At 43.7% G+C, this 12,995-nt stretch overlaps 1 protein-coding gene across 3 annotated transcripts in view; it reads right to left on the bottom strand.

The window, feature by feature from the left end:
* PTPRN2 (protein tyrosine phosphatase receptor type N2) overlaps positions 1-12,995 on the bottom strand; it is a 1,054,095-nt gene that overhangs the window by 119,453 nt on the left and 921,647 nt on the right. For all 3 annotated transcript variants that reach the window (XM_073334545.1, XM_073334547.1, XM_073334546.1), the window contains one exon: positions 4,290-4,505. In XM_073334545.1, the coding sequence (XP_073190646.1) occupies positions 4,290-4,505 (216 nt within the window). The remainder of the gene's footprint in view (positions 1-4,289; positions 4,506-12,995) is intronic.

Raw genomic sequence — 12,995 nt, 5'->3', positions numbered from 1 at the left:
ATAATATGAAACAAGCAAAACGACTTAACATCTCTTTGCACAATTCAGCATTCCCTACATAGTTGCAGTCACCAGCATACACTGTCATTACATTAATAAATTGCTTACTAATGGGAGCAGTGACAACTAAGATGTGCACTTAATAGCACTGTTTGCAGGCTGCCCCCAATGCCTGTTTTTCTCTGGGTTGTGTCCCAAAGGCTTCAAAATGCACAAGAAAAATCTGCTCAGTGTTGTGAACTAAATCAAAGAGTATTTGCTGAAGATTCCTAAGACGCTTCTGCCCTAATGTCATGGAAGGAAGAGTGAGCTTGCCCAATACTACATTTGCTTTCCAAAGAAGATCAAAGCAACAGGAACAACAGATGCAAACATGAGAGAGAGAAGGGGAAATAAGGACATCTCTTTAATGATCTCTGAACTCCTACACTGATTTAACCAGCTGCTATGCATATAATTGGACAAGAATATGAAAAGTATAAAAGGTACACAAAAACAGACAGTCTCTATGCATAAATTGTGTTTTATGTACATATAGCATTTGACAAGATATACTACTACAATTAAATTTGAAAAACTGCTTGACCACAGCCTTGCAAAGCCAGGTTGCATCTTTTCTTTGCAAATGGACAAATTAAGTCTGAATAGCACATTTATCCTTCCAAGTGTTTGAACATTCCTATTATAATACTTAAAAAAAAAAAGTGACTGGCAGAACAGCTACAGTTAAAGGTGAGCTGTTTTCATTATATAACCTTCTAAAAATCAAGAATTATAACTCAGACATTTCAAATTTTTTTGGGCTACTAACTGACAGGCTCTTAGAAGGCCAATTTTCCCCCTAAATTTTAAATCGTTTGGAACTTTTTATTTATAGGTAGTTCACACACACTGCATATATAAAAATTATTCCTGCTAGGAAAAATAACTGATTCTTCATAGCCAAGCTACATTTCATAACATTCATTCTGCCTCAGCGCCCTACGCTGCAGGCTACGTGCACAGCATGGCTATTACACAGACTTTGTGTAGTAAGATTTGCATTGTAACTGTCACAGATCTGATACAATATCAACAGACTGGATTGAATCCAAGCTCCTGCTACTAGTGTCTTAGAAGGATAACAGTGAATATGTTTTTCCATTGACAATACAGTTTGTCTATTTTCTCCCCATCTGGTATCACAGCACACAGACTACAAGGAGACCCCAAGTGTTGAAAGAACCCTCCTATGTTCCCATGTGAAAATAAAGAATAAGAAGGGAGAAAAATCTTGAATGAATTAAGTTAAATCCATAATGTTTTTGTTAAGACTAGAAAAAGTAGGTCAGTCGTGTTTATATGAAAATAGGACCCAACTAAAATTTTGACAAGTATTTGCAATAGAGTTCTTCCTACTTAAGACTTGACCATTGTTTTTATCAATTGATTTTCTCTCTGCACTCAATAGCACAAAAATTAAATCTGATGCCATTTAAGCTGCAGACAATAGTACATTATCCATCTGTAAATGCCTTAAACTTCAGCAGACATGTATTCTGGGTCTGTACAGCCAATATTAGATTATGTCACATATTTATTAACACATTGGAATAATAAAGTAAGCGGATAGCTAGGAAACAGTTTTAAATTGATAACGTAAGAAGAGTTTATATCTGAGTTTCTTGTGTCCAATTTTCAAAGCAACTTTCTGGGACTCTTTTCCTCCCCAAATATTAGTATGGCCTGCACTGTTGCCTTTAGGAGTGCCAGAGAAGATCCGACAAAAAGGTAACTTAAGGTTTTTCCTGATATTTGTTTTGATGATACAATGCAAAATTTCCATCCCTCAAATATTACAGATATGTCTTAGAATTAGCGGGATTCCATGCAAAATTATATTTACTCTTAAAGGACAGGGGCTCAATCTTGCTCCCATTTAAATCACTGGGACTTTGTCACAATTTTATTGGAAGGAGGATTAGGCGCTACAAATACACCTTGCTAAATCACTGCTGGTTGAAAGTAGCACTAGAATCACCAAAACTGTCTGAATATTTCATTTGGCTTCAGTTCTGGGGGCTGCTCCTGCTGCCACTGAACTCAGCACCAAAACTCCCACTGACTTCATTGAGAGAAAGACCAGGCTTTTAGGAATCTCTGCATCTAGAGCCAAATCATTTCCCCCCCCCCTTCCCCCTACTCATGACAGTAGTTCCACCAGAAACCAGTGGGACTACTTAGGAGAATGAGGTTAGCAGGATTTAGTCAATGGCAAAGGATATCAATTTGATCTCAATACTGAAAAACTGAACATATTGTTAGCATTTTCATATTTTGTTTCACAAAGCAGATCCTTAGATCTTATTTGTAGCAAGTTTTTTTTAATATAAAAATCTGGCAAGAAGAAATGAAGCGCACGTTTCATTTAGTGTCTGGATTACAGATTCTTATTAAACAAACCAGAGCTCATTATAAAATCAATATCAACTTAACCACCATGCCCCCAAGAGAAATGGCAAAAAAGGTCACTCCAAGAAATTCAAACAATTTTCCTGCTGGAAGGGCACGATTTTAATTACAGATACTATTAATTAGAACTGTTACTGCGAAGACTGTCCTGTTAATTATCACAAATTCAGTTTCAAGTGAGATTTTATAACCTGGAGAGCTTTTAAAAATACTAAGAATTATTTTACTCATGTTTAAGTGAAGAAAAAGATTGCTTAACTATTCTGAAGTCAATAGCAGGTTTCCTATTTTAAACCCCTCTGCACCTCCAAAACAAACCCCACACCTTACATTGACACGGTCTTCTTGACCACAGGCAACAAAACTAGTTTAGCTACATATCTCTTTAGATAAGCTATTACCAGCAGGAGAGTGGGGTGGGGGGAGGTATTTTTTCATGCTCTGTGTGTATAAAAAGATCTTCTACACTTTCCACAGTATGCATCCGATGAAGTGAGCTGTAGCTCACGAAAGCTTATGCGCAAATAAATTGGTTAGTCTCTAAGGCGCCACAAGTACTCCTTTTCTTTATACTTTGTCTTGGAGGACACGGCCTCACTTCACTGATAAGCGCTAACTCACAGGCTCTCTCTCCCCCCTTGATAAACCCAGACTTTGTGGTGTAGTTTTAAGGTTTTTCTTTCAGAATTAGATATCTTCCCTTTGCTTAGAACTAAAGGTGAAGCCATTCCATTGAAATGCTAATAGCTATGTGTATGTTTGAATTCACTAGTTCTTTGTTGAAGAATTCTCTGGACTGCTTAGCACCTCTCTTTATAGGAGGAAATCATCTTTAACATGATTACTGAAAGACTTCAGAACTTTTGAGTGAATTTATCCCTTTTAAGACTTTTAGTCTCAAACTTCCAGCTCTTGCAGTTTACCATAATATAGAAAGAGCACTGTTTAATCTTCAGTAGAACAGGGAAGTAAAAATAAATGTAAGTAGCTTTAATTCAAAAGCACCACTAAGTAGAATGTATTTCATTTTTTCAAGTGCAGAGAATTAATAGTAAAGCAATAATATCTACATAAAATAGCATTCTAAATGTTTTGGGGCGCCAGACATGTAGTTGCAGGCAGTACCACCTACATTTTCAGACAGATAACTAACCAGGAAATAAACACTGATTATCCTAAAGAAACCTCACAACTAGGCAGTTGTCTCTTAGCCAAATGCACGCTCAATATTCCCATTGGTTTCTGATTTATTGCAGAAGATTGGCCTGAAACATCCCTGCCTTACTTGGCCCACATCTGCTTCCATTATGCTCATAGAAACAGTCCTGGGTTTACCTCCCCATCTAGCAGCATTATATTTCACTTTATCTGAATAACGGCAGAAGGTGGCAACGGATCGGGTCAAAGGCTCCTTTCATATCAGACCCTGAAGAAGTCGATGATTCAAAGAGAGAGACATCTTCCGACAACTAAGGGCGCAAGCCATTCCTCAGAGCCGGTGAAGAGTTCGGCTGTGACCTGTGGCGGGGGCCGGCAGAGTATGGATATTGGGGTGGTTTTTCGGAGAGTTCCAGTGGCAACTATTTTATGGTTCTAATTAGACGCACGTGTCCAGCAACTGCAAGAACTGGGAAGATTAACAGCTCGCCGTGACAAGCCGGTAGCAGGGCATCTGCGGGGACGTGACTAGGGTGGCTCCCAGCCGGCGTTGCAAAAAACAAAACCACCCCCTCCACTCGGAATAACGGACCTCTCCCCCTTGGGGCGGATAAAGAAGGTGTTTAAGTGTCTGGGGGGAGAAATAAAAAGCCAGGGCCGGAGGCACCGCCCGGCCTTACCTGGTAAGCAGCGGTGGCATCTGAGCTGGTGTCGGTGCCCAAAGCGGACAGCTTCTCTTTCAGCCTGTGGTGCGACTGATGGCGGAGGCAGTAGAGGACCCCAGAAGCAACGAGGACCCCAATAATGCAGGCGATGGAGAGAAGGGTGAGGATGATGAATTTGGTGGAGTCTTCGTCTTCCGCGGCGCGGTGAGGGAGAAGCTTCAGTTTGCTTTTCTGTTGGAGAGAAAGAAGCAGCGACTCAGCATTTGCTCTAGAAACTTCAGAGGTGCGGAACTTCCCACTGGAGGGGGGGGGGGGAAACACTTTTAGCTCTGCGGGTTTACGGCGGCGCCGGGAAAAACCCCACAGGGGCAAAGTTTCACTCAAGCCCCAACCACGCCAGGATGGAGGAAACCGGGCTCAGCAGAAACCAACGTGGCACGGGAAGATGGCAGGGTTATTTTTGGCGTGTTCAGGTGAAGACCAAAAATAAAAAGGAGAGCGCGTCCCTGCCCCGGGTACCTTGTCTCATAACTCTGTACACCTGTGCGTAGCTAATGGATTGAGACAACGTCTTCCGGTCCTACCACGGGATAGGCAGAAAAAATATTCCCAACAACAATCACTTCACGCCTGCAATAGTTGTCTGTATCGTAGACGGTTTCCTTTCTGGGTTGGGTTTGGGTTTTTTTTAGTTAACCCGGGACAAGAAATCCCTCCGATTGAATGACCGGCCATCCTGAAAACCATTCAGCTTGCTTTTCAAATAATAGTGCTCACAACCCGTTCTGACAGGTTTCAGAGGAACAGCCGTGTTAGTCTGTATTCGCAAAAAGAAAAGGAGTACTTGTGGCACCTTAGAGACTAACCAATTTATTTGAGCATGAGCTTTCGTGAGCTACAGCTCACTTCATCAGATGTTTACCGTGGAAACTGCAGCAGACTTTATATACACACAGAAATCATGAAACAATACCTCCTCCCACCCCACTGTCCTGCTGGTAATAGCTTATCTAAAGTGATCAACAGGTGGGCCATTTCCAGCACAAATCCAGGTTCTGAGTACCTCAAATCACCAAGAGACATTTTAATTGTTATTTGGTATATGGGGTGGGGGCGTTATAATCAAAGATCCGTTTTTTTTCTCTCGAGTGAAAAACAAAACTACAAACCAAAAAGTAGGTGCGTTAACTTCTGTCTTCTGTAGAAGAAAAAAAGTAACAAACAATTCCAAAGTCCTCCAGATTTGTTTTTAAGCCATAGGAGAGAATCCTTCTGGGACATTTCACTTGTCTCCATGTGTTAAAAAGTTGTACAATAATTTCCCCTCATTAGCTTCATTATAAGCTATATTAGCAACAATTAAAAACGCAACATGAAAATGAAAAGACCAGGCAAGCAAATTGCAGCAAGACATTTGGCCAGCATTCCCCTTTTCACAATTACCAGGGAAATGAATTGAAAAGCACGCCCCTGCCTCAGTCCTGGTTGCTACAAGATGAGAACAATTAGCAAGCTCCTTTCCACCACCTAATTTCGCGTGGTAACAAAATGGATTTTTCCCCATGAATGCCTAGCCGGCCTATTCATTATTTCTCCTCTATTAGTAATTTTCTGCTCCGTATGCAGATAGCCAGCTCTTAATTTCCTCCTGTCTTGCAGTGTACACAGTGGCTCTTATGTCAGGCCCGGTCCATTTTTATCTTGTAATCATAAAGGCCACCAAAGCAATTATCGCTGGTCTTGACTGTAAAAGCTTGTCATTAATTAGCCTCCTTGCCTTCACAGTGCCGCGGATTAGCTGGAGCTGGGGCTGAGTTAATGGAAATGCAGGTTCAATAAGACTCCCAGATTTTCTTGCCTGGCTGCGCTGAGCAGAGGAGGACTGTTAGGTCTGCAAGCCCCGGGGGGTGGGGGCGGGAGCAGGAGCGGGGATGAGCACACAACGGGTTTGCCGTGCGTGTGCGGCTGCAAAGCCCCCTCCTGCCGGCGCCCGAGCCAGCGGCGCTTTTACGGCGCGGCTGGGGCCGCAGCAGCGCTGGGGCCGGCGTTCGCTGCCTCCTCTCCCGCCCGGCCACAGCTGCTTCCTTCCCGGGAGACGGCACACCCGCGCCGGAGCGCTGGCCCCGCTGCCTGCCCCTCCTCCAGCCCCCAGCGGCCCGGAGCGCCGGCAGGCAGCGAGCCGAGCGCGCTAGCGCCTGGGCAGGGGCAGGCAGCGGGGCGTGGTGCCGGGGGACCGGCTCGGTGCAGGGAGCCACCGCCGCCCGCTGCGGCTCCTCCTCCTCCTCCAGCGCCTGATCGGCCGAGCGCGATACCGCCTTCTCCACAGCCCCCCAGCGCGGGGTACCTCCCCCCCGCCCCCCGAGCCGCAGCCAGCCCGGCTCCGCGCTGCAGCCTGCTCGCTGCACGGCCTGGCTCCGCCAGCCGGACTCCCCTTCCCTTCTCCTCACTCCCGCCCCAGCCGCCTCTCCCCAGCCGCGCTTGGGCCACCTCTCCCTGCTCCAGTCCCCAGCTCAGCGGCAGACCCACCTCCCCCTTTATACGAGACGGGCCCGGATTTTCAAAGGGGGCTCGCGGAGCAGAGCAAGCCCCCGTTGGTGGCAAGGGAGGGCAGCTGCAGCCAGGCCGGGGAAACTCCCCGCCTCTCTGATGCCCGCTGCGGGCCCTGGAAGTTAAAGGCTTTTCCGCTCTGCCCGTAGCAGGTCAGGGAGAGGACTCGTCCCCCTCTGGGCAGAGGTCGGGCTCTGCAGCTACACGGGACATTCCGGGGAACGACAGCGCCCTGCGTGCCCCCCGTTCCTGCGCTAGAGGACCGAGATTTGCCGCGCCACAGTGTTTCGCCTCCCATCGCAGAGCGAGGGGTTTTTCCAGGCTGCCCAGCCCGGCCATCAGCAAGGCTTGGGGCTCGGTTCAACGGAGTGCAACAGCCCCTGCCTCCCCTGGCAGCGCCCAGGGCCAGCCCCGGGCCTGGCCAACGCCCCAGACGTGTGCTCTCCAGCAAGGGGCCACCTGCCAACTCTTGACTCTTCCCCCCAAGAGAAACTCTGGCCAGCAAATGCCTCTGTCTTAAACAGCGGCGCGAGGAGCGTGTCCCACACAGCACAGCATCCAGAGACAACGGGACGGCCAGGTCCACTCTCTTCCCAGGGCGGAATTGATCCCTACAGCTTATTTCCCAGAGCTCTGTCCATTACTTTTAAAAGTCTCCACTGTGTGCAGACGCGCAGCTCAGCCTGACTACGCAGCCACTTAAAGGGACACCATCAACAAATCTAGTCGGTCAAAAAGGACTAGCATTAAAAGCAGTTTCAGACCCTGCCCTGGCTCCCCTGAGCTCTCCCCGTCAGTTTCTGGGGTCCCCGCTGTTGCTGTGTGAAAGACCCCCACAAACAACAGGGGAAAGGACAATACAGGAGAAAGGCGAAAATAACCAGGCGAAGTGCTGTCAAATGACTTCAGTAAACAAACTCAAAAGACGGACAGAAATATCTGTCCCTTTTCTGCCTACGTGAATGTGCAAACCAATGGCCACCTTTAAAAAACGTAGCCTTTTTTTGTTTGTAATCGTTAATTTTGAATATTGGAGTAACACATTTCTAGCCCTCTCTGTGGGTCTGCAGATTTAGTTTTCAAATACCCTGGTAATTTCCATTCAAATAAATCAGGGCTTCCAAAGGTAGCTTGAAATCAAAGGAAGAGTACACTACGCGCCAAGGCATATATTTCAAATATGTACGGAGATTTCTCCGCTAGACCGACTGTAGCGTGAAAAAGGCACAAGGGCCACGTATCCTTCTAAAGAATCACACTGATGAATACTTCAAAGTGGATGATGAAAACCTCCTCGGTATCAGTCAGGACGGATCCAATTACATGGCACCGGCCCATCTGAGATATTCTGCAATTAAAGGGGTCAAATCAAAATCAGGAGAACCTCGATGCTTTCAGAAACCTGGCCACACTGATCATTTCCAACAGGGAGTCTTGCTTAAACATGAAGGCGTCGCTGTTGTCCATTTACTTGGATTTGGGGGTGGGATGGAAGCTTCCATTACTCTGTCATAATTTCTATCTACTTAAATTCCTTAAGCGTTCCCCTCTCGGGCCGTTCCTTAAAGGGGAAAGTCATGAAGCCAAATCTTGCTCGCCTTTCCCACACGAGTAATGCCTTGATTTCAGTGGGGCTACTCTCCTAGGGCGAGAGCGAGATTTGGTCCAGAGCTGCTGATTTCTCCCCAGTCACCTGAATGCCAATGTTTCTCCTTTCGGTATGTTGCAGTTCCGGCTGGCATTACTTTAACCCCCAGAGACCTGGGCTTTGCTCTCCCTCCTGCGCTCGCGAATAAGAGCTACAACACGGGAGAGCAGAGGTGCAAACACCACTTTCGCTGAAATGTTCCCATCCAAACACCTGATGGTCACCAGGCTCTAAATGCCCGATCTCGCTCACACTGAAGTCACTTGCGGCTCTCCTACTGGGAGCAAGAGCGGCCCACAGATTATCCGAAAAAACCCCAAAACCAAAAACGGATATAGCATTGAAAGTGAGAGCCCAGACTCCTCGATCCGGAGCGCGGGGTAGTACGGGGGAGAGGAGGGGGAGCCACTGCCTGGCTATGGGCTGTTCGTGAGGCAACTCCTGTTAGACACCATCCTTTAGATACCCTTCACAATAAGGAGTAAGCGTTTCCACTACAACGCAGAGAATTGGAGGCGACATACGGTGTAGTAGAATTAGAAAGGTTACCAACTTTGAAGTTTAAAAGGCGCTAAAATGAAATGGTATATACAACGAAAGGAAAGAGTGATCTGGGTCGGGCCATCAGTTTCTAAACTAAACTAAGCTCCCTCTGGCACTTATAGAAAACCAAGGGAGCTTTGTTTCCAAACTGATGGCAGGACAAGGCCCAATACTAGCCAGTTCTTGACTTAAGAACACTTAACTAACTGTCTGTTGATACGTTTGCTTTTCTAGGAGCATCGCTGTGCAAAGGACACCAATTCATATTTAGTGATTTCTTAAAAGTATACAAATACATGATTTTGATCATCAGACAATGTGACTGGGTAAAATAAGTGCACGTTGGCTTTTTAGCTTTGTGAGTTTTCTGACTAAAGGTTCAGTTATAAATGATGATCCTGGATTTGACTCCATCTCATACCCTCCCACCAACCCAGCTCCCATCAGCCAAGAACTTGGAATTTTCCCCATTTGTCTAAACCCCTGGATTTCTTTCTGAGATTCTGCAACCAGGCCTCAGCCAGGAACAGAACCCAGGGTTACTTAGAGGCGTCCCGTCAGTCTTGACTTAAAATTGAAAGAAAAAATATTTATGAATTTGACATTTACAGTCGGATCTCTTTCAAAGCAGGACACCTCTCTCCCTCGGCCAGTTCACTTTACGATGGCGTATGTGCTGTGGGGGGTGAGGAGGAGGAGGGAAAACAATAGCTTGTTGCATAACAAGAAAACCAAATAAATGCTCTTTTGTTCCAAGGTTTAACAAATCAACTGATCATAGAATTTAGCCATCATTAAATAAGACACACGTAACTATGGATTATCAAAAGAATCTATACAGCTGGAGTACACAGGATATTTCTTCTGAAAGATCTTTCTCCTTGGAAAATATTGTAATATCATAGAAACAGTGGTATATGAACAGCTGATGGTTTAGGAAGTTAGTTTAAATCGGAGCATTTCCGAGATTCATATCCACTGTACTCATGCTTTTAAATGGTCATGGTCCGTGCTTTAAATGCTATAAAAGCATGTATGTATTTTGTCTTAGAACAACATCAGTCCTACTATTTAGATTTCAGTCAAAAATATTTTAACTGCATCATTTGTATAGACTTTTCTAAGAGGGGAAAAAAGCGTTCAAGACCTGAACCTTTGTTGATTTTTTTTTCTGGTAAACTCACTGGATCATCCACCACACACTTTATATAAATTCAAAAATGTACAGGCATATTTAAAAGTCACACTGCAATAAAACACTAACATAATCAAAACCCAACATATTACTCTATTGTGTTATCTAAGGTTGCAGCCACGTAGATATATGTATCTGTAAGTCTTCACATTTCAAACGCAGCGAACGTTTGTAAATATTTAATGTACAGTTTCATGTACATAAGTTCCTATGCCACGTTTGGAGCGTGGGGAAAACGCTCTGAAGCGATAGAGTATGGCTCATACGTGGTGATGTAAACCTTCCAGATAGATCAACACCATTATTTATTTATTTATTAGTGTATTTATTTATAGCTTCAAGATAGAAGGCCAGATTGTGAGGTCCTTACTTGAGCAAAACTCTCACTGAAGTTAATCGGATTTTTGTTCTAATTAAAGACGGCTGAATTTGGGCTAGGGTTTACCAATCTCAAAAGTTATTTCTAGGTTGAGATAAGACCTATTAGTCTGCCAATTATTCTGTTTTTTTCCGCTAGTTTGAAAGAAAAAAGTATTAATTAACATTCATTTTACAAAAAAATAACATACTATATATTTCCTGGAAAACTTTGAATTCTTTAGCTGGAGTCTTTAAATTTGAGCATTGCGTCTCCCTTATATATTAAACAATTCATTTATGAGCATAAATAAAAATGAAAAGCAAACTACTTCGTCAGCAAGGGCATAAAACTTTATAATATAATTTGTCTTAAAATATTACAAAGTTAAAAACTGAAGAGTGCTGTTTTAATTTGGAATTCACTACAGAATCTAATAAATGAGAGAAGTGAGGTGGAAATAATCACGTATTAATTCTCTGCATTACAAAATCTTTTCAGGAGCTATTATCAGAGCAAGAGGCATTGTGGTTTGGATTCAGGGTGGGAGAAATCCTTTGTGCAACTGAAAGCTATTGTTCCTCTGTACAGATGAAATTGTACTTGCAAATATGCCATTCAAGCGGGGGGGGGGGGGGGAAGAGGGGGCAAGGTGCTTGGGCAGAAGAAAAGAATTATCCAAGAAAATAATTGTTCTTAACAATAAACTTTCCTGAAATCAAATTTAGGTTCAGCGGTTTCAAAAAAGGATCTGTTGCTAACATTTTCGGGAACTGGCATTAAAACAAAACAGACCGTTAGACCTTTTTTTATGTATCAGCTTCTTAATACTGGCAACATAATGAGGGAGAATGTCTGTTGGTGTAAAGAAATCTGAAACTCAGAATTGATTTTTAGTAAATTCCCCACTTAAGCTGGTTGGGTCACAGTTCGAGAAACATGTTAAGTTTTGCTAGGTAGAAAAAAAACAGAGATGAACAACTCTACAATAGGACAAACATGGCGACTCTAATAAAAAGATACTTGCAGGAAATTTTCACAAGATATTTGACTTCAGTAAAAACGAGACTCAACAACAACAACAACAAAAATGATAACGATTCTCTTTCCTTGGGGGGGGGGGCTCTTGCTTGTCCCATTTACACATGCACTCAGAAGCAGTTAAATTAGCGTAGCAGGGCCTGATGGTTTACATGTTCCATGCACACAGTGTTGTTTACTTTGGATACCTCCACTCAAAGCTCTATAATCGAACGTATTTGTTGGTGTTTTAAGGTACTATTCTTTAGTGTTGGCAAGAGATTTGTGGATAAAGACTTAGCTCTCCTCTCATCCGACCCTCCCCCTACCACTCCTCTAAAAAGTCCTACTTGCTGCTAGGATATTGCTTTAACATCATTTTCAGCAGATGCCAGTTCATCACCTGAAACGAGGTCAATTGAACGCTTTGACTTGGGGGACTGAGATCGGATGGGAAGGTACTTTTTTCTTCTTTTAGGCTCTACATAGGAGTCGGAAAGATTAGACAAAATCGACAAGCACAAAAGGCAGATGGATTTCTGCGAACTCCAGCTTATTCAAATCACTGAGAAAGGTCACTGCAAAGAGCCACAGATCTATTCATTTGAAGGGGCACAATGATCCTTCCTCAACCTTCAACTCCACAAAGCACTGTGGAGTTTCTTTATACCTTTTAGTGGGATTAATATCCCGAACAATGACTGAATAAAATCAAGAATTCAGCGAGTTCAAAGATCCCTTGATCAACGGCAGATACTTTCCTCTCGTTTCTTAAAGGCAATACACAGAAGTGAAGTTTTGGTTAGATTTAAAAACACACACTGTAGTTTGTATTCTACTATGCAGTGTGATGCTATTTTAATTTAAAAGATGTCAAAATACCCAAAATAAGTTTGTAGCGTGGAAGGTACAGCGTTGAGAAAGGTGAAATTTGGAAAGCTTCAATATTTGCTTTAAGTGAGTGCAAAAAAAACTGCAACAGAGTTTAGGCGTTGTTGAAATAAGAAGCGACCAGGATGTTGAAAAGATAACCAGGAAATTGAACTGAATACATGATTGTATAGAATGTGTGTATACAAGATACACATGATTTGCACACTTTGTCTCAGAGATGCCAACGATGTAAATAACGAAGAGGAAGTGAAAGAAGTGGGAAACCATAAAGAAAAGAGGAATGGGTCCAAACTTTAGTTCCCATTCTGTAAGGACTCGACTAACTAAGGAGCAAATGGGAAAAGACAGAAGCGCTGAGTGCAGTGACTTGTAAATCTAACTCCCCTCCTCGTGCTTTCCCCACAGAGCAGAACAGATAAATACAGGGATTTATGCAATATGTCCTAGTTAGGGTTGTCAGAGCCAGAAGCAAAAGGATGTTCAGCCATAGCTGAACTCAATACAATACGTTCAACA

The sequence above is a fragment of the Lepidochelys kempii genome, chromosome 2, assembly GCF_965140265.1.
Source record: "Lepidochelys kempii isolate rLepKem1 chromosome 2, rLepKem1.hap2, whole genome shotgun sequence".
NCBI lineage: Eukaryota > Metazoa > Chordata > Testudines > Cheloniidae > Lepidochelys > Lepidochelys kempii.
This window is presented reverse-complemented; position numbering and strand designations above follow the sequence as displayed.